This window comes from Sus scrofa, chromosome 7, assembly GCF_054392235.1.
Source record: "Sus scrofa isolate SSC_HxYL_T2T_F1_AM1 chromosome 7, Sscrofa_HxYL_maternal_Yorkshire_Landrace_v2.0, whole genome shotgun sequence".
Classification (NCBI taxonomy): Eukaryota; Metazoa; Chordata; class Mammalia; order Artiodactyla; family Suidae; genus Sus; species Sus scrofa.
Genome location: NC_139389.1, coordinates 70,899,168 through 70,925,100, shown reverse-complemented (window position 1 = coordinate 70,925,100; position 25,933 = coordinate 70,899,168). Strand labels below are relative to the sequence as shown.

Sequence of the window (25,933 nt, the reverse complement as noted above, 5' to 3'; positions counted from 1 at the left end):
TGATGTAGGCCAGTGGCTACAGCTCTGGTTCAACCCCTAGCCCGGGAACCTCCATGTGCTGTGGGGATAGCCCTAGGAAGCAAAAAAAAAAAAAAAAAAAAAGATTATTTTCCATTATGGTTTATCATAGGATAATGAATATAGTTCCCTGTGTAATATAGTAGGACCTTGTTGTTTATCCATTCTATGTATAATAGTTTGCATCTGCTAACCCCAAACTCCCACTTCATCCCTTCATCACCTCCCACCCCCTTGGCAATCACAAGTCTATTCTCTATGTCTGTGATTCTCTTTCTGTTTCATAGATAAGTTTGTTTGTTGTCATATTTTAGGTTATGCATGTGTGATATCATGTGATATTTGTCTTTTTCTGACTTACTTCACATAGTGTGAAAATCTCTAGGCCCATCCATTTTGCTGCAAATGGAATTACTTCAGTATTTTTGTGTCTGAGTAATATTCTGTTGTGTATATGTACCACATCTTTTTTTTATCCATTCATCTGTCAATGGACATATAGATTGTTTCCATTTCTTGGCTATTGTGAATAGTGCTGCAGTGAACATATGTGTGCATGTGACTTTTTGAAATAGTTTTCTTCAGATAAATACCCATGAGTGGGATTGCTGGATCTTTTTTTTTTTTTTTTTTTTTTTTTTTTGCTTTTAGGGCTGCCCCTGCAGCATATGGAGGTTCCCAGGCTAGGGGTCGAATCGGAGCTGTAGCCACTGGCCTACACCACAGCCACAAGAACATCAGATCCTTGCTCCATCTGTGACCTACACCATAGCTCATGGCAACGCTGGATTGTTAACCCATTGAGCAATGCCAGGGATTGAACCTGCATCCTCATGGATGCTAGTCAGATTCATTCCTGCTGAGCCATGATGGGAACTCCTGGATTGCTGTATTTTATGGTTGTTCTATATTTAGTTTTTTTTTGAGGAACCTCCATGCTGTTTTCCATAGTGGCTGCACCAACTTACATTCCCACCAACAGTGTAGGAGGGTTCCTTTGTCTCTGCACCTTCTCCAGCATTTGTTATGTGTAGATTTTTTTTTAATGATATCCATTCTGACTGGTGTGAGGTAGCACTTCATTTGTAATTCTGATTTGTATTTCTCTAATAATTAGTGTTGTTGAGCACCTTTTCATGTGCATGTTGACTATCTGTCTTCTTTGGAGAAATTTCTATTTAGGTCTTCTGCTCATTTTTCAATTGGGTCATTTGTTTTTTTGTTGTTGAGTTGTATGAGCCATTTGTATATTTTGCAGATTAATCCCTTGTCAGTTGCATCATTTGCAAATATTTTCTTCCATTTTGTAGGTTAAGACATAGAAGTGTTACAAAGCATGTGCACAACACAACAGAACTGTAAAATATGTTGAAGCAAAAACTGGTAGAACTGAAAGGAGGAAAAGGGAGTACAACAATTATAGTTGGAGACTTCAACACTCCTTTTTAAAATAGTTGGTAGAACACTTAGAAAATCAGCAGGGATATGGAAAAGTCAATTAACTGCATCAACCAACAAGATCTACTTGAAATGTATATAAACTACACTCAATAAGAGCAGAATACACATTCTTTTCAAGTTACTGCATAACATAGACCAAGATAGAACAAATTCAGAGTGAAATAAAACTAGAGATCAATAACAAAGATAACAGAAAAATCTTCAAACTGTTGGAATCTAAACAATACAGGTATAAATAATACATGTGTTAAAGAGGGAGTCTCAAGAGATTTATAAAAATACATTGAAAATAAATTGGACTGAATTAAAATGAAAATATAACATACCAAATTTGTAGGACACAGATGATGCAGTGCTAGGAGGGAAATTTATAGCACTAAATTAAATGCTTACAATAGAAAAGAGAAAGTATCAAATCGGTAACTTAAGCTCCCACCTCAAGAACCTAGAAAAAGAACAAAATAAACCCAAAGCAAAGAGTAGGAAGGAATAATGAGCAGAAATCAATGAAGTTGAAAACATAAAAAATAGAGAAAAATCAATGGAGCAAAGAGGTAGTCCTTAGAAAAAAATTGATTTCTAGCAAGACTGACAAGGAAAAAACAGAAAAGACATAAATTATCAGTATTAGAAATGAGACAGGTGATAGCACTGCAGATCCTGGACATCAAAAGAATAATAAGGGAGTATTATAAACAACTCTAGACACATGAATTTGATATCTTAGACCAAAATGAAACAGTTCCTCCAAAAATGCAAACTATCACAATGCACTCTGTACAAAATGCATAACTTAAGTAGCTCTATAATGTTAAGGAAATTGAATGCTTAACTTAAAAAACTCCTTTATCAGACCTATGAAAGATAGTCTGGCAGTTAAAAAACGAAAATAAACATGCAGCTACTATTAAATGTTGCAGAATGGATTCATATGGCTATAAGTCTTCAGAGTATTATGCTGGAAAAAACCAATTCCAAAAAAATGTTGAAGGATTTTATTATATAACATCCATGAAATCACAGAATTAGAGGAATGGTTTCCAGGGTTTTAGGATGGGGTGTGTGTGAGAATGAGTGGAGTGTGTCTATAAAGGACAACATAAGGGATTAGTTGTGGAGATGGAAATGTTCTGTATCTCACCTTTATCAGCATCAACATTTTGTTTGTTTGTGATATTAGAGTTTTGCAAGATGTTATCTTTTTTTTTTTTTTTTTTTTTTTTTTTTTTTTTGCTTTTTGGGGCTGCACCTTCAGCATATGGAGGTTCCCATGCTAGGGGTCAATTGGAACTACAGCCGCCAGCCTACATCACAGCTATAGCAACGTGGGATCCGAGCCACATCTGTGACCTATACCACAGCTCATGGCAATGCCAGATCCTTAACCCACTGAGTGAGGCCAGGCATCGAACCTGCAACCTCATGGTTACTAGGCAGATTCTTTTCCGCTGTGCCACAGTGGAAACTCCGAAGATGTTACCTTTGAGGTAAACTGGATAAAGGATAGGTGAGGTCTCTCTCTATTATTTATTAAAACAGCATATGAATCTATAATTATCTCAAAATAAAAAATTTAATAAAAAATTGTGGTCATTGGACAGTACCAAAAAAAGAAAGAGGGAAAAATTAAACTTAGTTAAAAAGAAAATGTATTAAATGATAATTTGTATAGCTAAAGAGTTTGCTGCAATTGAAATCTGAGACAATGTCAGTGACTTTTTTATACTTTATTACATGAAAATCTATTGCCTTATTTTGTATTTTGAATGGATCTTTTACCCATCCATGATTTTATAACATTTTGCATTGGTCATTTAGAAAATACTGTTCATCAAGTTATGTAGATCTTCAAATGTTGACACATTTCACTATATATACATAATATCAAAATTCTCAATTTTAATATTATCAGAAAAATATTTTAGCACTGGAACCTGGCAAGCTCATGGTGAGGGACACAAATTTTCCAAACGTCTAATTTTCGCTAAAAGCTTACTTTTTTTATTGGCAAAAATACTTTCAATTGTTTTATTTGTAATGACGGATTTGCTTCACTCATTTTCAAGAAAATATTTGCCACATACCCAGTCTGAATAACTATAGTTTAATATTTGTCCTCTCAAGTAAAAATGATGACTAGTTTAGTTCACAACTCAAACAATAGCACACATGGTTTTCCTCAAAACTAGCATTCTACTTCACTTTGGCCACAGAAACACTTTATGTGTACTTCTCATTTAGTTACATTGACTATTAAAAAGATATTCACTTAAATGTTAAGATTTAATAAAATCAACATTTTTTGTTGCCTCTTCAACATTTTTGTTGCATTTTTAAGGTGCTGCTGCCTTAATTCATGCTAAAGTGCCATCAGTTTTACTCACATGCTTTTATACCAACAGTGCAAATTTTAACATAGTGGAAAAGGCACATGACCTGTTTATATTTTTAGTGTGGAAAGGGCTTGAAAAGACCCTTGAAAGGTCTCAAGGCTCTCCAAAGCTCAGACCATGTTTTAGAAATAATTGTTTATCCTTATAATTCATTTATATTAAGCTTAATTTAGCCCTGAAACTAATTTGCATGTTTATCTCCCTTAGTGAACAGAATATTCTCATCTTGGGTCTTCAGTATGAACATAGTTGTTGTACTGGGTTGTAATATACATAGTAATTCTAGGGGCTGTGCAGGTGCTATTATACTAAATTAACCTACCTTGCTTTATTTTAGGAATTCAGTTTGCTGTGTAATCTCTACCCTCCCGTCAAATTCTAGCATCCACCAACCTGACTGTTTCTAACTATTTTCCTGGTTTCCTCTTAAAAAGTTCTGAGCATTGTTGGGGAAACCAGTTTACCATAATGAGTATTTCTTTGCTAGTTTAATTTGACAGATTCTTTCCTGAAAGTGTATCTGTGCTTTTGCTTGAGAGCAAAACAGTGTTGTTTAGTGATTTTCTTCTCTTCCCACTTAGAGGCTTATATTTTGCTTTCTTCTAGGGGGATGATTTTATTCTGGATGCTTATTAAACTACTGGACATCTATCCAGTACAAGGGAAGATTTACCAGATTGTATGTGACCTCTCATTTGAATATCTGAAATCTTAATTTCTAGGTGATCTTTGGAAGAAGAGTTGTCAGCTGATTTTGGAAGATTTTACTCATCTTTTAGCAAGGAATTCCTGGTGCTAGGTCTATATAGCATAAAATGATATCCATCAAGACAGAGGATGAGTGAGATGGAAGCAGTTTTGAATTTCTGTGGTGGACAAATTAACCTGGCAACTGCAAAATCTGCCTGTCTCTAAATAAATACCCTGTTGGTAGAGAGGAAACCTGTGATCATGGAATAGCTGACTAGAAATAAAAATGCTGAAGACTCAATGGAAGCTTATAATTGTGAATCTTTATTTACTGTGTTTGGGTCTTTGGATATTGCTCTAAAGAGTCTGTGTAACACCCAGGCTCCAGGAGATGTCACTGTTAAGGTTTCTTAGTTAATGCCAGAGTATTGCTTGCAAGTTAATGCTTTAAAACCATTTGAGGGAGTTCCCGTTGGGGTGCAGCGGGTTAAGAATCTGACTAGTATACATGAGGATGTGGGTTCGATCCCTGGCCTTGCTCAGTGGGTTAAGGATCTGGCGTTGCTGTGAGCTGTGATGTAGGTTGTAGATGGGACTTGGATCTGATGTTGCTGTGACTGTGGCATAGGCTGGCAGTTGCAGCTCCAATTTGACCCCTAGCCCAGGAACTTCCACATGCCTTGGGTGCAGCCCTAAAAAAATTAAAATTAAAATAAAAAAAAATCATTTGAGTTCATTTTTTATCTAGTGCAAGACAAATCTTGGTCCAATTAAATATTCAAAACCAATGAAAGTTAAGGAAAATGTAATTACCAATAATACCATGGGTTCTGGAAGTTCCCATTGTAGCTTAGCGATACTGAGCCTGACTAAGTATCCATGAGGATGCGGGTTCAATCCCTGGCCTCACATAGTGGGTTAAGGGATCCACCATTGCCGTGAGCTGTGCCAGATGTGGCTTGGATCCCCAGTTGCTGTGGCTGTGGTGTAGGCTGGCAGCTGTAGCTCCAATTTGACTCCTAGCTTGGGAACTTCTAAATGCCTCAAGTGTGGCCCTAAAAAGCAAGCAAGCAAACAAACAAAACAAACCTGTGGTTCAAACAGCTATTTTAAAAAATCTTGCAGTATTTTCTTTAAATCTTGTCATGAATGTCTGTTTAATCTTTTACTTACAACTATTTAAATTTTTTATTGTTTTCTTTGTTTTTTTTTATTGATAGTAAACTATTTTTTTTAAGGACAGTTTTAGACTTCCAGAAAAATTACAAAGACAGTATGGGAGTTTCCTATATATCACATACTCTGTTTCCCCTATTATTGATATTATTGATAATAGTGGGTTAATAGTGGCCCCCAAAATATATATACAAGTCCTAACTGATGGTACCTGTGAATGTGACTTTATTTGGAAATAGGGCCTGCCTATGCAGATGTAATTAAGAATCTTGGAATGAGATCATTTTGGATTTAGGGTAGGCCCTAAATCCAATGACTGATGTCCTTTTTTTTCTTTTCTTTTTTTTTTTTTGGCTGCCACCTGCAGCATGTGGAAGGTCCCAGGCCAGAGATCCAAACTGCACCATAGCAGGGACCTGAGCTGCTGCAGTGACAACACCAGCACCAGATACTTAAATTGCTGAGCTATAGGTGGACTCTTTTTTGGGAGGTGGGGACCATAACTGATGTCCTTGGCAGAGAAGAATGCCTGCAAACACACAGACACACAGGGAAGAATACCATGAAATAATGGAGGCCAATTGGAATGATGTAGCTGCAAGCCAAGGAATGCCAAGGGTTGCTGGAAACCACTGGAAGCTAGGATGAGGCAAGGAAGAATTTCCTGTAGTCTTCAGAGGGAGCATGGCCCTCCCGAAACCTTGATTTTGGACTTCTTGTTTCTAGAACTCTGAGAGAATAAATTTCGATTGGTATAAGCCACTCAATGGTAATTTGATACAGTAGCCCTAAGAAACTACCCATACATCTTAGAGCAATTTATACATTATTATTAAGCATAGGTCAATACTTCATCCAGATTTCCTTCATTTTATCTTTTTCTTATTTTTATGGTTTTTATTTTTCCATTATAGTTGATTTACAGTGTTCTATCAGTTTCCACTGTACAGCAAAGTGACCCAGTCATACATATATACATGCATTCTTTTTCTCACATTATCCTCCATCATGCTCCATCACAAGACTAGATATAGTTCCCTGTGCTATACAGCAGGATCTCATTGCTTATCTACTATAAATGCAATAGTTTGCATCTCTTAACTCCAGACTCCCAGTTCTTCCCACTCCCTCCCCCTCTCCCTTGGCAACCACAAGTCTGTTCTCTAAGTCCATGAGTTTCTTTTCTGTGAAAAGTTTCATTTGTGCCATATATTAGATTCCAGATATAAGTGATATCATATGGTTTTTTTTTCTTTCTCTTTCTGACTTACTTCATTTAGTATGAGTCTCTAGTTCCATCCACATTGCTGCAAATGGCTTATTTTGTTCTTTTTTATGGCTGAGTAATATTCCATGACATCTTCTTAATTCATTCATCTGTTGATGGACCTTTACATTGTTTCCATGTCTTGGCTATTGTCAGTAGTGCTGCAGTGAACACATGGGTGCATGTATCTTTTCAAGGAAAGTTTTGTCCTGATATATGTCCAAGAGTGGGATTGCTGGATCATATGGTAGTTCTATATTTAGTTTTCTGAGGTACCTCCATCCTGTTTTCCACAGTGGTTGTACCAATTTACATTCCCACCAATAGTGCAGGAAGTTTCCCTTTTCTCCACACTCTCTCCAGCATTTGTTATTTGTTAACTTGTTAATGATGGCCATTCTGACTGGTGTGAGCTGGTACCTCAATGTAGTTTTGACTTGCATTTCTCTGATAATCAGTGATGTTGAGCATGTTTTCATGTGCTTGTTGGTCATCTGTACATCTTCTTTGGAGAAATGTCTATTCAGGTCTTCTGCCCATTTTCCAATTGGGTTTTTTTTTTTTTTTTTTTTTTTTTTTTTGCTGTTGAGTTGTATAATTTGTTTGTATATTTTAGAGATTAAGCCCTTATCAGTTGCATCATTTGAAACTATTTTCTCCCATTCTGTAAGTTGTCTTTTAGTTTTTTTTTTAATGGTTTCCTTTTCTGTGCAAAAGCTTGTCAGTTTAAGTTTATTTTTGCTTTTTTTTTTCCTGTTGCCTTGGGAAACTGACATAAGAAAACATTTGTACAGTTAATGTCAGAGAATGTTTTGCCTATGTTCCTTCTAGGAGTTTGATGATATCTTGTCTTACGTTTAAGTTTTTAAGTCATTTTGAGTTTGTTTTTGTGCATGGTGTGATTCTGTGTTCCAGTTTCATTGATTTACATGTGGCTGTCCGTTTTCCCAATACCACTTGCTAAAGAGGCTGTCTTTTTCCCATTTTATATTCTTGCATCCTTTGTTGGAGATTAATTGACTGTAGGTGTCTGGGTTTATTTCTGGGTTCTCTATCCTGTTCCATTGGTCTGTATGTCTGTTTTGGTACCAGTACCACACTATCTTGATGACTGTGGCTTTGTAATATTGCCTGAAGTCTGGGAGAGTTATGCTGCCTGCTTGATTTTTGTTTCTCAGGATTGCTTTGGCAATTCTGGGTCTTTTATGGTTCCATATAAATTTTTAGATTGCTTGTCCTTGGTTTTAATGTAACATCCACTTTCTGTTCCAGATCCCATCCAGAATACCATATTACATCTAGTTGGCATGTTTCCTTAGGCTTGTCTTGGCTGTGACAGTTTCTGAGACTTTCCTTGTTTTTGATGACCTTGACATGTTGGGGGAGTACTGGTCAGATATCTTGTAGATTGTCCTCCAGTTGAGTTTGTCTGATTTTTTTTTTTGATTGTGTTATATGATTTTGAGAGGAAGACCACTTAGGTAAAGTGCCATTTTTATCACATTATATAGAGAATACATACTATCAACATTACTTATCACTGTTGATGTTAACCCTAATTGTCTGGCTGAGGTGGTGCCTGCCAGGTTTCTTCATCTTGAAGTTTCTCTTTTTGCCCCCTCTCTATTCTGTACTCTCTGGGAAGAAGTTACTATGTGCAGCCTACACTTAAGGAATGAGGAGCTGTGCTCTGCCTCCTTCAGGGCAGAGTGTCTATGAAATTAATTTGAATTCATCTGTGTAGGACATTTGTCCTTCTATTTATTTATTTTTTCAATAATTTACTTATATCAGTATGACTTAACAGATGTTTTATTTTTATTTTTATGTTTTTTTTTTTTTGTCTTTTTGCCTTTTCCAGGGCCGCACCCATGGCATATGGAGGTTCCCAGGCTAGGGGGCTAATCGGAGCTGTAGCCGCTGGCCTACACCACAGGCACAGCAACATGGGATCCAAGTTGCGTCTGTGACCTACACCACAGCTCACGGCAACGCCAGATCCTTAACCCACTGAGTGAGGCCAGGGATTGAACCTGCAACCTCATGGTTCCTAGACGGATTCGTTAACCACTGAGCCACGATGGGAACTCCAACAGATGTTTGTTTTAAACTTAGAGTTACACTCCAATACTACTTTATGATTATTATTATTTTCCTAAAATTGTTTGAGCTTTGTTCATTGAGAGCTCATTCAGTTGTCTCCTTGGACCCTTTGACAGACCCCATCATTGTAGAATTTTTAAAAAAATTTTATAGTCATATCCATAGCACATGGAAGTTCCTGAGACAGAGGTTGAATCTAAGCTACAGCTGTGACCTATGCCACAGCTGCAGCAATGCCAGGTCCTTAACCCACTGTGCCACAGCAGGCACTCCTGGAATTTTTTTAAAAACACTAATTACTGGCAGTACAGATGCCCCTGCCTCATCTTGTGTATTTCCTGCCCCAGTCCATAGAATCAGCCATTTCTATAGGAAGCCCCAGTTCCCTTTATTGGGAAATGTAATTATAATATCTTTAAACTTCCACTCTAATAGTGAGCGACAAGCCTGGCTCCCACCATCCTATATCCATTCACATAATTGTTCAATCCCAGTATAGAAGTTTCAGAATTATTAACCCATATTCCCGTGACAACTTTATCGATTAAAGTATAGTGCTACATACAGTTTCTTTCGCCTTATGTATTCCACTCATTTCCGAAGTTACTGAGGTCAGCAGATTTTTTTTCACCCCCGTCATTGAGCTTTTTTCACATATTTATAAAACAGTTAGATTCTTTTGTTACATTCTACATTCTATCTTGGGATTCCTCTTGACCTCCTCAATGATTTTTTAAAAATTTATACACATCGAGGCTCACTCTGTGTTGTAAAGTTCAATGCTTTTGACAAATGAATAATGTCATATATCCACAATTCTATTATCATGCAGGATAGTTTTATCTCCCTAAAAATTCCTTTATGCATGATTAATTTTTATATGGAAAAACCTTCAAAGAAACAAATACATACAGAAACCAAACTAACAAGCACATGAGTACATGTTATTAAGAATTTGTAATTAGGGAGTTCCTATTGTGGTTCAGTGGGTTAAGAACCTGATTAGTCTCTGTGAAGATGTGAGTTCCATCCCTGGTCTCACTCAGCGGGTTAAGGATCTGGTGTTGCCACCAGCTGCATGCAGTAAAGCTCACAGATTCAGCGCAGATCTGTTGTTGCCATGGCTGTGGCATAGGCTGCAGCTGCATTTTTGATTTGACCACTAGCCCCAGAACGTCCATATGCCATAGGTGCAGCCGTGACGGAGGCTAGGGCTGGGGCTAGGGGTCAAATTGGAGCTTGTACCTGCCGGCCTACGCCGCAGCCACAGCAATGTGGAATCCAAGCTGTGTCTGCGACCAACACCTCAGCTCACGGCAACCCGGATCCTTAACCCACTGAGTGAGGCCAGGGATTGAATCTGTGTCATCATAGTTACTAGTCAAATTCGTTTCCTCTGAGAAATGATGGGAACTCAAAAAAAAAAAAAAAAAAAAAAGAATTTGCAAGTAACATTTTGTCATACTTGTTTTACATTTTTTTTTTTAAAGACATTTTAAAAACAATTAAATCGAGTCCTCTTGTGCCTTTTCCTAATTCTGTTTCTCTTCCCTTTTACCCAAGGGCAGTTACTGTTACAGTCTTGCTATTTCCAGTCCATGATTTTATACTTAACTGGATGTTTTTGTGACCCTAAACAATAAATACTCCAGTTCTGTGTGTACTAGGTACATGTTTATAAATGACATGATTTTGTATGTATCTAAAACTGACTTATTTTACTGTTAATACTGTGCTTCCAAAATTCATTAATGGTTTGTAATTTTTTTTGCATGAATGGCTTTATAGTGTTTAGTCATAGGAATAAAACACATTTTATTCATCTGTTTCTCTATTAATTGACATTTAGATTGGGTTTTGTTTTTTGCTGTTTCACATCCTGTATGAACATCCTTGTACATATTCATGCATATGTGGAAGAATTTCCTTAGACTATGTGGCTAGAATTGAAATTGTTGGGTCATGTGGCATATACATTTTCTGTTTTATTAGAAATGATTAGTTTGCCTCTGGTGTGGTCCTACTAACTTCCCACATCCCTGGCATAACTGGGAATTGCTGACTTTATGTTTTTGCCAATCTGATAGATATAAGTTGTCTTTTCCAGACTTGCAGAGACTGTGAACCAATCACCTAATTTTCTCAGCAACTAGAACTAATTTGGACAGGAGCGTGGGTTTTTACCTTAGGGACCATTTGTTAGTTTCTAATAACCTTTTATGTTATTTTCAAAGGTGTCTGCTTACCCAGGATTTACAAAGTTGTTTTGGAATCTAACTTCACCCAAATTTTCTGCTCCAGTATCTGTCATAAAAGAAATCGTATACCCCAAATATGAGGTAAAATACTGAATGACTTTTCTCTATTGCTGTTTAATAATTAAACTGTATGGTTGATTATGACATTAAATTTTACTAGTTATGTAAATCATGTGTAAAGATTGCCATAATTGAATGATTAGATGGCACTATAGAAATTATATATATAATAAATAATCATATGTGTGTATTATGTGTGTGTACATATATATGTACATGTGTATTTATAAGCCCATAACTATGTGTATACTTATGTACATATTATACTTGCATTTCTAAAAAATGTTGTACTTATCCATGTTACTTTAGCAAGGTCAAGAATATTCTGTTTTCTTTCTGAAAGAATATTTTATTTGACAAGATATAAAGCTTCTTGGGTTGTTTTGAAGGTCTTTATGATATTTTCATTTGCTTTTAAAAGTGCATTTTTAGTTAATATTTTAAAAGTTTAAATTACCCAATACATTTATTAATCTGTTTTCTTCCCTTAAAATGTTTGCTTGCTCTTATTTTGTTATACTGCTTATTTTAAATATTAGAAATATCAAGGGAAGAAAACCAAAATCCACCTAATGTTTTTCTCCCTCAAGATAATTACAGCCCACATTTTGGTCCATTTTCTTTCATTCTTAAAATTCACTGTTTATGAACATTTGAGCTATTTGGGAAGGTAATTTTTTGACAATTAAAACTTTTTATTTTTTAGTTTTTGTTATTCATGTTTAATATTTTTTCTTGAGTCAATTAGTAATATATATTCATCCAGAAAGCCATCTGGTCAATTGGAATTTATAAATTTATGTGCAGAGTTTTGTATGTGTTCTCCCTTTAGATTTTAATCTCCATTTCTAAAGTTTCATTGTCTTCTTTCCCATTTCTAATGATACTTGGAGAATTTTTTCCCCCTAGAATAAATTTTCCAGAAATTGGTATACTGTTATCTTTTCTCATTTGTTTTCAACTACAAATAACCTTAGTCTGTATTTGTCAAATTACCATATTCGCACTAGTGTAAAACCACCCCTTTACTTTATTTAGCAAGGTTTGTTATGCATGATACCCTAGCTGTTAGATATCGTGGCCACTCAGAAAAACAAATGATTTCAACCTTACATCTTAGGCTGAAAAACCTCTGGATTAGTTATAAATTCAGTTTTTGCCCTTTTGAATTTTGCTACTTCTCTTTAAAAAATTTTTTTTGGTTATTGATTTCCTGCTTCTGCAAAAAGTTGACAGATCCATTTGAGCATTTTCTTAATTTCTTGTTAAAATTTAATTTCTTTACCTTTCTTCATTTTAAGTATTATAAGTACTTTAACCTTATTTCATAATTTTTATTTATGGTATGTTCACTTATTTTCTAAATGATTTCTGTTGTAGTTTTCATTATCTTTTTGATACATAATTTATGTGGGAAAGTGTTCTTTAATCTGTTGAAATTCTTTTGTTTAAATTTTGTTAATTTTTATTAATATAAGAAAATATGTTTTTTAAAATAAGTTTCTTGGAATTTATTGATATTTGCTTTCGTTAAAACAATTTCAATTTTTAAAAATTGAAGTATAGCTAATTTACAATGTTGTGCTAGTTTCAGGCCTACAGCTAAGTGATTTTAGATTCTTTTCAATTATAGGTTATTACAAGCTATTGATACAGTTTCCTTTCCTCCTAATTTATCTCTTTCCCTGCTCCCCTTCCCCCTCCCAGCCATCCCCTTTAGTAACCATAAGTTTGTTTCCTATATCACTGAGTCTATTTCTGTCTTATAAATAAGTTCATTTGTATCTTTTTTTTAGATTCTACATGTCAGCAATATCATCTGATATTTGTCTTTGGCTTATTTCACTTAATATAATATTGATGTTTGCTTTATGAAGTACTAGATATCCTAATACTATCTACTAATTCAATACTGTTATATGTAGTGGCTTTCATATTGTGACCACGCTAAGAGGAGCACAGGCTTTGCAGTCAGGCTTGGAATTGAATCCCACTTGTTTCCTGGATACCCTTTTATTAGTATCTTAACTTCTTTTTCTCCCCCCAATTTTTAAAATTGAAATGTATTTGATTTACCATGTTTCAGGTGTATAGCAAACACTTTCAGATTCTTTTCCATTATAGGTTATTACAAGATATTGACTATAATTCCCTATGCTATATAGTAGGTCCTTGTTGTCTACTTTATATATAGTAGTGTGTGTCTTTTAATCCCAAATCTCCAATTTATCCCTCCCCCACATTTCCCCTTTGGTAACCATAAATTTGTTTTCTTAAGTATCTTAACTTTGTTTTCATAAGTCTCTTAACTTCTTGAAGTCTCAGATGAGTGTTCTGAGGATTTAATGAGAGAATATAAGGTATATTGCCTGATGAATGGTAAGTGCTCAACTAATAGTAGATAAAGCTGTTATATTGTTTTATTATTCCATTCTTCTGTGGCATATTTCTGTCTTGATCTAAAAAATACTATTTGGGATTTTCATTGAAGCTGTGTTTTGTTCACTTCTTCGTATGTTACTAATAGCTTTTACTTTATGTGATTAGAAGCAGTCTAATTTGGCAATATTTTATCTTTATTAATTTTGTCTCAACTTTGACTGAGCTACTTTGGGCTATTTAATGCTAGAATTCTACTGTAATATGTCTAGCCCTTCTTTTCTGTGTTGAGAAATATTTTCATTTTAATCATTTCTTTGTTGTTTTTTCTTTTTATGGCTACACCTGTGGTATATGGAAGTTTCCAGGCTAGGGGTTGAATTGGAGCTGCAGCTGCAGGCCTACACCACAGCCATAGAAACACTGGATCCAAGGCATGTCTGTGACCTGTGCTGCAGCTTGCAGCATCGCTGGATCCTTAACCCACAGAGTGAGGCCAGGGATTGAACCCACATCCTTAGGGAGACAATGTTGGATCCTTAACCTGTTGAGCCACAATGGGAACTCCATTTTTTTTTTAATTGTCTTTTGTCTTTTTAGGGCCGCTCCTGCAGCATATGGAGGTTCCCAGGCTAGGGGTAGTAGAATTGGAGCTGTAGCTGCTGACCTACACACAGCTACAGCAATGCCAGATCTGAGCTGCATCTGTGACCTATATCACAGCTCATAGCAATGCCATATCCTTAACCCATTGAGTGAGGCCAGGGATTGAACCTACATCCTCATGGATGCTAGTCAGATTTGTTTTGGCTGAGCCAAGATGGGAACTCCTAATTTGATTTTACCGATATTATTTTCTTTTGGATTTCTTTTCAAAATTTTATTTCTAGCATGTTTTAAACCATCATTATTTTCCTTAGAAATATCATTGTCTGTGCTGTTTTCAGAGTGTCAAGGCCTATTAAAATTACTTAAGAACTTGTGCAAGTAGTATGTGAATACTTTCTTATAGAAAAAATTCAAAGTTGAGTATGGCATAAAGAGCACTCCCCACCTTGAAGGCATTTCTCTTCTCCCTTAAAATAACCACTCAGACATTTTCTGGTACAAAAAGAGGGCTCAGGACAGTTTCGATGCACCAGAACTGGAATCAGACCATTGTTCCAAGTCTCTTGGATCCTTTGAATGGGTGGTTCCTTTGTTTTTGTTTTGATTTTGTTTTGGGTTTAGGTGAACCCATAGCAAGCTCCCAGGCCAGCGATAGAACCTGCACCACAGCAGTGACCCAAACCACTGTAGTGACAATGCCAGATCCTTAACTGCTAGGCCACCAGGGAACTCCTGGTTGGTTCCTTCGGATAGGAAATGGTATACAAAGATCTGTGTGCCTCATTTTTTTTTTTAAAGCAAATTTTACCTGTTATATATATTATTATTACTGATTTTTTTGTTTTACCCTGCCATTTAATTTATATTTTTTGTAGGTACTGCCTTTTATTTTATATTCTTTTATTTCTTAAGTTTATCATATTTTGGTTATTCCTTTAAAAAAATTTCAGTGATCTGCATATAACATATTGTGATTCTTTTTTTGAGAGATATTTTACCTCCAGATAATGTTATTGCAAATATTTTCTTTTAGCACACTAATGATGTTCCACAATTTTCTGGTGTTTGTGATTGCTGTTGAAAAGTGAGTCTTGAGTGTGAATCCTTTGAAGAGAATTAATTCTGTGCATCCACCCTAACTTTTTACTTTTAAGTTTTTCTTTTTTTCCAATGTAATGTGTCTAATTGCAGATTTCTCTTTATTTATCATGCTTTGAAGTCATTGGGATTTTAAAGCCTGTGGTTTGCTATCTTTAATTAGTTTGGAAAATTTTCAGTCACTATTTCTTCAAATTTTGTCCCTATCCATTCTCATTTTCTGGGACTTTAATTACATGTATTAGCTACATTTTTTTTTTCTGTCGATACTAGATCTATTTTATAATTCAGGTTTGTAAATTCTTTTTTTTTGGTTATGTATCTCTGATCTGTTTATTCTGATCCATTTTATAGTTAGGGTTTATAAATTCTTTTTTGGTTATGTATCTCTGAATTTTTAAATTTGGTCTTGTATTTTTCTTTTTAGAATTTGTATTTTTTCCTACAAATCTATTATGTTCTGGTGTTTTGTTTCTTCGTGTATGTGTCTGTTTTAAAATGTTCATCATTATACTTGAGATTATTTTTAGGAAATATTTGAAACCTAGAACAGGAGTTCTTTTTTTTAGAGGAATTTTTTTTTTCTTAGAACCTGAGATCTTTACAAATCAGCATAAGTCTAACGTTGAGGCTTGAGTTCCTCTGACCATCTTTGTGATGGAGCCCAGGCTGAAAGTTTATGCAAATGTTGATTTACTTCCATTCACTCTTTTTTTTTTTAATTTAATTTAATTTTTATTTTATTTTTTAATTTTTATTTTCCATTTATAATGATTTTTATTTTTTCCATTATGTCTGGTTTACAGCGTTCTGTCAATTTTCTACTGTACAGCAAGGTGACCCAGTCACACATACACATAGACATCCATTTTTCTCACATTATCATGCTCCATCATAAGAGACTAGACACAGTTCCCAGTGCTAAACAGCAGGATCTCATTGCTTATCCATTCCAAAGGCAAGAGTTTGCATCTATTAACCCCAAGCTCCCAATCCATCCCACTCTCTCCCCCTCTCCCTTGGCAAGCACATATCCATGATTTTCTTTTTTTGCAGAAAGGTTCATTTGTGCCATATATTAGATTCCAGAGATAAGTGATATCATATGGTATTTGTCTTTCTCTTTCTGACTCCACTTAGTATGAGGGTCTCTGGTTCCATCATATTGCTTCAAATGGCATTATTTTGTTCTTTTTTATGGCTGAGTAGTATTCCATTGTGTATATATACCACCTCTTCTTAATCCATTCATCTGCTGATGGACATTTAGGTTGTTGCCATGTCTTCGCTATTGTGAATAGTGTTGCAATGAACATTCAGGTGCATGTGTCTTTTTCCAGGAAAGTTTTGTCCAGGTATATGCCTAAGAGTGGGATTGCTGGGTCATATGGTAGTTCTATGTATAGATTTCTAAGGTAACCCCATATTGTTCTCCATAGTGGTTGTACCAGCTTACATTCCCATGAACAGTGCAGGAGGGTTCCCTTTTCTCCACACCCCCTCCAGCATTTGTTACTTGTGGACTTATTAATGATGGCCATTCTGACTGGTGTGATGTGCTATCTCATAGTAGTTCTGAATTGCATTTTTCTAATAATCAGTGATATTGAGCATTTTTTCCTGAGCTTGTTGGCCATCCGTTTATCTTCTTTGGAGAAATGTCTATTCAGGTCTTTTGCCCATTTTTCAGTTGGGTTGTTGATTTTTTTGCTGATTCACTCTTAATCTGAGGGTGTGACCCTGTAGTATCCCTATAGCCTTGGATACTTGTATAGTTTGGCATATATAAAATCAGTTTCCATAACTCAGGGAGATTCTGGGCTGATACTTTCGTCACACTTGCCGCAAGAAATTGCAGTTTGGGAGCTCAGATTTGCAACTGTTTTGGCAAACGTCCTGCAAACAAAAGCATCTCTGAATCCTGGGTTTACCTTTCCAGGTTTTTGATTTTTCTTATATTTTGGCCCAGTATTTCCTCATCACCTTGTTAGCTCTTAGACATTTTAAAGATTATGCTTGTCATATTACATGTAGCTTTCTAGTTGTTCTTGGCAGAATTACCCAACCTGCCATAAGTAGAAGCAGAAGTCATAATTGACTTTTCTTGGCCATGTCTGCAACATGCAGAAATTCCTGGGCCTGGGGTTAAACCTGAGCCACAGCAGTGACAATGCCGAGACCTTGGCCCCTAAGCCACCAGGGAACTCCTATAATTGACTTTTAATGTAGCAAAACTGTATCCATTTCCATCTGCATTCCAGCCTTCATTGCATGCATGCTACTTTTAGCAATATCCCTAAAGAGCAGGAGAATTTTTACATCATCTATCATGTGATCAATACTGTCCAGTATTGTCCATACATGGACAGTATCCTGCCAGACTCCCACATTCGAACTACATTTTCTTTTTTAAAAACAACCATTGATTGTTAGTAAGTTCTTCTGTTTTGATATCTGTAAAATACAGTGTTAAGATTTTTACCTGTCAGCTGTTTTTACCTGTCCTTGCTGTTTTTAAAAACATTTAAAAAATATTTAATAGCTGCTATTTCACCATATTTGAATATTTGAATATTTTGTGTAAGATATGGCAAAATACTTCCAAAATCTCTGTGTGTCACATAGTTTGTATTTGAAGAATAAAGATGAAAGTGACAAAGTATCTTTCTGCAATGCCAGTAATTCTCTTACCTTACATTGCTATAGCTACTTTCCAAAAATACAACAGAGAGGAAGAACAGAAATGCCACTGATTTCTAAATTACCCATAGCCTTCTCCGTATCTGTTCCATTCTTAGTGATAATTACATTATACTTTTAAAAGTTGATTTTATGTTGAATATTTAAAATTTGAATTGTTAGTTGAGACCTAAAAAATTCAGCAAACAAAGCAATGGTGTGATTTATTTCATTATAAATCTACCAACCTATGAAACTTAGGTCTTCTAGTTGTTTCTGCATATCCAAATCACTGATTATGAGATAAAGAAGTAGCACATTTAGTAATAATTATCTTTATTGCAGCAGTTTACCCTTACAACAATAAAAATATATAACTTAATTGACCGATAGACTTCAACCTATAAAGCATTTAAGGAAATTTTCATTCCAGTTAACATTTGGAATGATTACTTGTGTTTGTCAGTGAATAGTTGCATATTGACAATAATCCAAGTGTTATGTTTTATTCATAATCCTGATGTTGAGATGCTAAGTAGATTCAGTGCCAGCCTGTGATTTCACAGTATCTTTGTTTGCACCTAAGACCAGGGATGCCAGAAATAATGTAAAAGTATGTATTTGGCGAAAGTCCAGTGCTGATGCCAAATTGTGGGTTTTGACCAAATACCAAGGCTACAGCTGGACTTTGATGCATCTCGGGTGTTTTCTAGAATTCTACCTTTTCTTATGTTACTCTTTTGGTAATAATGTTGTGCTGTGAAGCCAGAGTAATCATAGGCTTTTAATAAGTATTCCACTATATATTTTAAAGCTATTATATATATATTTTTTTACCACAGAGTGTGCAAGCAAGCAGAATTTTAATTGAGAGATTTATATCTGAAAGCAAGGAAAGTGTCATTACTTTAAATCAACGTAGGAAAAGTTCTAGGGTATGTAAAATTTTTATTCTGATTTATGCATTGGTTGCTTTATCTGACTATAGTTCAGATATTATTTCTAATAATTTCAGAAATTATTTCTTGGTGCTTCTTTATTCTGAAAAATGCCTTGTAATATTCACTGGCGTCTTTGCTGAGGACATAGTTCCTTTTTTTCAAATATGTTGTCTTTATGACAGAAGAGTGTCATTTGTTGTTACTTTCTAATCAGTAGCAGGATATCTATTGTGACTTTTCCTGAAATTTCCAAAATATCTGGTTCAACACTTGTTTATCAGTGCTTGCTCAGGTCTCAAGTGATCAAAGAAACATGCTTATGAATGTTTTGACCAAATGGAGAGAAGTATTTATGTATGGCAGTGAAACAGAGTAAAACTGAATTCTCTAAATGGTGATTGGACTCATACCCCTAATTTTATTATCACTACAGTGTATCCAAGTAAACTAATTAAATAGTAAACACAATTGAAGAGATAAGAGATAGTGACTGAGGGAAGAAGATATGAAATTTATATCACTGGTTTGACAAATATCCTGAACTTTATGGGAGCAAACAGGAAACAGTTTTTTTTTTCTTTAGAGCCTTCAGCCTTCTCCTCTTGATGGTATCTTGGGATGTTGAGGGCCACGTGGCAGAGAGCCTTATTGACCTGGGACAAATCAGATCCCTATTCTAGTGAGCTAACTAGGTTAAGTATGTGTCTCTGCCTCTTTTTATATTCCCCATGCAGTCAGGTAATACTATTTTTTTTTTTTAGAGGGGATACTATTTCTATTTTAATATAGATCACTTTTTCTATTTTCCTTATAGCACTAATTAATTATTTGTCCTTATATATGTTTAATCTTTTTGTTCTCATCAGCTTCAGTGATACAGGGGTTATATCATTCCTGTTTACTGTTTTATCTACAACACCTAGAACACCATCACATAAAAAATAGTAACTGACAAATGACACTTTGTAGTTGGAATGACTCTTGTGGTAGCACTGCTTATATTTACCTGTCAGCTAGTTCCACTTTTTTTTAGCAGCTATTTCTAATCAATCTTCCCTATTGCTCCTAGCAATAGTATTAAAACACAGGGTGTAATTACAAGTCTCTCAGTCTCAACAAACTGAATGACTCTACCTATCAGAGTCAGAATGCTTAACGAAGCCTCTTAACCTGGCCTCAACTCTTGTTTTCTGCTTTACCTTCCATTATGCTTCTGTTTCCATGTAACCTCCAGGTACCTGGGTGCCACTCTCACCTCCCCGAGGGTCACTGCCAATACCCAGGGCCCTGCAACCCTGGAGCAGTCTGTGCCACCTCCCCACAGGTCCATGCCACTGTCAAGGGCCCAGGAACCAGGCCCTGGCTATGGGCACTGCCTATTGCTTCCATATTCTTGGAAGCTAGTGCAGGCTCTACACCGACACACCACCTATCAAGGGGATAACAGCCTGAACACACTGAGGAGAAACAGCAAGCATCCAAACCAAAAGCAGTCCTCATGCCAAAAAAAAAAAAGTAAGCCTTTACAAACTACCCAGGGGCACTCTCACATATAAATAGCCCTCTAAGACTATGGTAGTTGTTTCCCTAATATCACAGAATAAGAAAAATATAAGCAAAATGAAGTTACTCAGGAACCATTCTCAGTTAAAGCACAGGGGAATTCCCCTGAAAGAGGGAACAAGGAAACAGACCTCTGCAGTCTAACAGACACTGAGTTCAAAAAAGAGACAGTGAAAATAAAGGAATTAAGAGTGGATATGAACAGTAATGCAGATTACGTTAAAGGAACTCGAAAATGTAAGGAGGGACCAAGAAAAATTAAAAAATTCATTCACAGAGATTCAAGCTGAGTTAAAGGCATCAAAGAGCAGAATGAATAATGCAGAAGAATGAATAAGTGACTTGGAAGATAGAATAATGGAAATCACCCATTCAGAATAGCAGACAGAAACCCCCCCCCCCAAAAAAAAGTGAGGAGTTCCCGTCATGGCTCAGGGGTTAACAAATCCAAATAGGAACCATGAGGTTGCGGGTTCCATCCCTGGCCTTGCTCAGTGGATTAAGGATTGGGCATTGCCGTGAGCTGTAGTGTAGTTGCAGATGTGGCTCCGATCTGGTGTTGCTGTGGCTGTGGTGTAGGCAGGCGGCTACAGCTCCATTTAGACCCCTAGCCTGGGAACCTCCATATGCCACAGGTGTGGCCCTAGAAAAGACAAAAAAAAAAAAAAATGTGTTTTCCATGATTATACACTTTTCTAAATTAATTGATGGATTTTAAGTTCTGTTCCTATCTGTGAAGTCAGTGATTTAGAAATCAGTAAGAATCTGTATTTTAATTAGTATTTCTGCATTTCATTTATTTACCTAGACAGATATCATTAGCCAATTGTCATGTGATATTTAAGTTTACAACATGATATCTGGAGTCAATGTATATTTATCATTTGATTATTTTAACAGTTTTTCTTCTTAAGAAAATCTGCATCATTTGAAAATATCCAAAAATGTTTCAGCACACAATCACCAGAATTAAAGGTATGATAATTTTCAGTTTTTATTATTTAAAAGAAATATTTATATTTCTAGTAATAATCACTGCCTATGTCTTTTGCTTGGCTTCCTAAAATAGTATTGTTATTTGATTCATCCAGAGTTTATTAAAATTTTGGAATCAAGTGTATTTTTGGTAGTCCCTGTAAGATAGTTGTTGGTCGTGCCTTTTACTTTTTTTCCGTTATAGCTGGTTTACAGCGTTCTGTCAATTTTCTGCTGTACAGCAAGGTGACCCAGTCACACATACACATAGACATCCATTTTTCTCACATTATCATGCTCCATCATAAGAGACTAGACACAGTTCCCAGTGCTATACAGCAGGATCTCATTGCTTATCCATTCCAAAGGCAAGAGTTTGCATCTGTTAACCCCAAGCTCCCAATCCATCCCACTCTCTCCCCCTCTCCCTTGGCAAGCGCATATCCATGCTTTTCTTTTTTGCAGAAAGGTTCATTTGTGCCATATATTAGATTCCAGAGATAAGTGATATCATATGGTATTTGTCTTTCTCTTTCTGACTCCACTTAGTATGAGGGTCTCTGGTTCCATCATATTGCTTCAAATGGCATTATTTTGTTCTTTTTTATGGCTGAGTAGTATTCCATTGTGTATATATACCACCTCTTCTTAATCCATTCATCTGCTGATGGACATTTAGGTTGTTGCCATGTCTTCGCTATTGTGAATAGTGTTGCAATGAACATTCAGGTGCATGTGTCTTTTTCCAGGAAAGTTTTGTCCAGGTATATGCCTAAGAGTGGGATTGCTGGGTCATATGGTAGTTCTATGTATAGATTTCTAAGGTAACCCCATATTGTTCTCCATAGTGGTTGTACCAGCTTACATTCCCATGAACAGTGCAGGAGGGTTCCCTTTTCTCCACACCCCCTCCAGCATTTGTTACTTGTGGACTTATTAATGATGGCCATTCTGACTGGTGTGATGTGCTATCTCATAGTAGTTCTGAATTGCATTTCTTTTTCTTTTTTGGCTGTCCCTTTGGAAAAGAGACAGGCACAAGGACTCTGCGGATCCTGCCAAGACCCCCCAGGCCAGCCACATTGGACCAGACCCAATTACCTGGCGTGCACGAATCTATGACCACAAAGACATTCCTAGCCACCAGTTTACCCACTTGCTGAGTCATCCTCCTATACCCACATGTGGCATGCAGACACACTCCGCCCCAAAAATGTATCCATTCCCAGGCTAGACATTGACAGGCCCTCACTTCAAACCCACTGCCACTGAGATATTGGGGCAAGAGAGCCTTGAGGCTAGCTTTATCTATCCAATTCCATAGCTATTCTGTAGGACTGTGTTTATGTGTGTGTGTTTGGGGTGTATAAATATATATATATATATGTAGAGAGAGAGAGATTGACTTACTTTTTTCTCAAGTAAGCTCATTCTTTTCAATCTGTTTTTATTTATCAATTTATTTTAATGCATTTCTTTAATAATGAGTGATGTTGAACACTTTTTCATGTAGCTGTTGGCCATCTGTAAATTACTAAATTATTGTAATTTTTAGTATACATCTTTGCTTAAACTTGTTTCTAGGTATTTTATTATTTTTGATACTGTTGTAAATGGGATTACTTTATTTCTTTTTCAAATAATTCATTGTTAGTGTTTAGAAATGCAGCAATTTTTTTATGTTGATTTTATATCCTGCAACTTACTGAATTCTTTGATTAGCCCTAAGAATTTTTTTGTGGTGTCTTTAGAGTTTTCTCTATAGAGGATCATATCATTTGCATACAAAGACAATTTTGCTTCTTCCTTTAAGATTTGGATGGCTTTTTCTCTTTTTTCCTTCCTTATTGCTCTGGCTGGGACCTACACTATTTTGAGTAAAAATGGCAAGAATGAAGAGATGAATCTGGATAAGTAGGATAGTAGAGACATAGACTTGCCTGAGATCCCATCCCAGGAGTGGTGACACACAGTCAGGAAGGATCCCAAAGCTTTCCTTCAAGGAATGAAGGGATTGAGCCCCACCTCAGGAATCCTGATCCTTGGGTCTAGTAATGGAAGTATGAGCCCTCAAAATGTCTGCTTTCAAAATCAGGAGGGATTACATCCAGGAGAACCATTGAAATGTGGGGAATGGAGACAGCGCTCTTAAAGGATTCCTACACAGACCCATTTGCCGCAAGATCCAGCACAAAAGCAACAGTTTGAAAAATGTCTAGTTCATAAGTGAGGGAGACCCACTTACTGATCTTAAAGTAATTGCTGGTGAGGTAGGAACCTGCTGGGACAGAAGCACTAGTGGACATCATTTTAAAATCTCAGTTCTAACTTATTATTTTTTGTCTTTTCTAGGGCTGCTCCCATGGCATATGGAGGTTCCCAGGCTAGGGGTCCAATCGGAGCTGTAGCCGCCAGCCTACACCAGAGCCACAGAAACACAGGATCTGAGCCATGTCTGCAACCTACACCACAGCTCACAGCAACGTCAGATCCCCAACCCACTGAGCAAGGCCAGGGATCGAACCCGCAACCTCATGGTTCCTAGTCGGATTCGTTAACCACTAAGCCATGACGGGAGCTCCCAGTTCTAACTTACTGATGAAAGAGCTGGTGGATGCCATTTTTTTTTTTTTTTGTCTTTTTGCCTTTTCAGGGGCCGCTCCCACGGCATATAGAGGTTCCCAGGCTAGGAGTCCAATCATAGCTATGGCTGCCAGCCTATGCCACAGCCACAGTAACGTGGGATCCGAGCTGCGTCTGAGGCCCACACCACAGCTCATGGCAATGCCGGATCCTTAACCCATTGAGCAAGGCCAGGGATTGAACCTGCAACCTCATGGTTCCTAGTCGGATTCGTTAACCACTGTGCCACAATGGGAACTCCAGGGATGCCATTTTTTGGTTCTTCCTCCAACCTGCTAGTGCCAGGAGACATACTCCACCTACCCCGCACTAAAACCAGCCCAGGTGAGCATCCTGAGCACTGCCAACACACTCTGTGCAGCAAGCATACTGGAACCAGGTTGGATGAGTTCACCAAAACCTGCACACCCTGTTCTACAGTTGTATTGCAGTCAGACAGGACAAGTACCCCAAGTTCCACCCACACCAAGTTGTGCCACTACAGCTATGCCACAACTGTGCTGGATAAACAAGTGTACCAAGCCTTGCTCTATCTGGGAAGCAGCTGTGTTCTTGCTATAGTTGGCAGGTGCATGCAGCCTATGCAAAAGACACCCCTTGAGTACCTGGCTCTGGTGGCCGGAAAAGATTGTGCTTCTGGGTCCTTCGGATCATTTCCTACTCAATACCACTCTTTCAAGACTGGGAGAGGTGCTCTTTTGCCTAATTCATGTAGACAAACATAAAGGATCTGGCAAAACAGCTCACTTACAGTAATGGATTGATTATCCAGATAGAAAATCAATAAGGAAACATTGATTTTAAATGACACATTAAACTGGGTAGACCTAATAGATTTATAAAGAACATTCCATCCAAAAGCAGCAAAATACACATTCCTCAAGTGCACATAAAACATTTTCAGTATAGAGCACATGTTAGGTCCCAAAACAAGTCTCGATACACTCGTGAAGATTGAATTCCTACCAAGAATTATTTCTGACCACAATGGTTTGAAACTAGAAATCAATTATAAGAAGAAAGCTAGAAAACCACAAAAATGTGCAACATGCTACTAAACAACCAAAGGGTCATTGAAGAAATCTAAGGAGAATAAAGAAAAAAGATGCTTAGGAACAAATGAAGACAGAAATATGACATACCAAAATCTATGGGATGTAGCAAAAGAGGTTCTAAGAGAGAAGTTTGTAGCAATACAGTCCTACCTTAAGAAACAAGGAAAATCTCAAATAAACAATCTAACTTTATACCTAAAGGTGCTAGAAAGAGAAGAAAAAAAAATAATCTTAAAGGTAGTAGGAGGAAGGAAAAAAAATAAAGATAATAGTGGAAATAAATGAAATTGGGACTAAAAAGACAATAGGAAAGATCAGTGAAACTTAGCTGGTTCTTTGAGAAGATAAACAAAATTGGCAATCCTGTAGCTAGACTACTCAAGAAAAAAAGAGAGATTTTTGATAAGTAAAATCAGAAATGAAAGAGGCAAAGTTACAGTGGCCAAGACATGGAAACAAACTAAATGTCCATCAACAGACGAATGGCTTAAGAAGATGTGGTACATATACAGAATGGAATACTACTCAGCCATAAAAAAGAACAAAATAATGCCATTCGCAGCAA

The 25,933-nt window shown here is 36.5% G+C and overlaps 1 protein-coding gene across 2 annotated transcripts in view; it reads left to right on the top strand.

Annotated features, from left to right (window-relative positions):
- TTC6 (tetratricopeptide repeat domain 6) overlaps nucleotides 1-25,933 on the top strand; it is a 226,101-nt gene that overhangs the window by 113,678 nt on the left and 86,490 nt on the right. For both annotated transcript variants that reach the window (XM_084968926.1, XM_021099129.2), the window contains exons 8-10: nucleotides 11,343-11,447; nucleotides 19,034-19,126; nucleotides 21,596-21,670. In XM_084968926.1, the coding sequence (XP_084825052.1) occupies nucleotides 11,343-11,447; nucleotides 19,034-19,126; nucleotides 21,596-21,670 (273 nt within the window). The remainder of the gene's footprint in view (nucleotides 1-11,342; nucleotides 11,448-19,033; nucleotides 19,127-21,595; nucleotides 21,671-25,933) is intronic.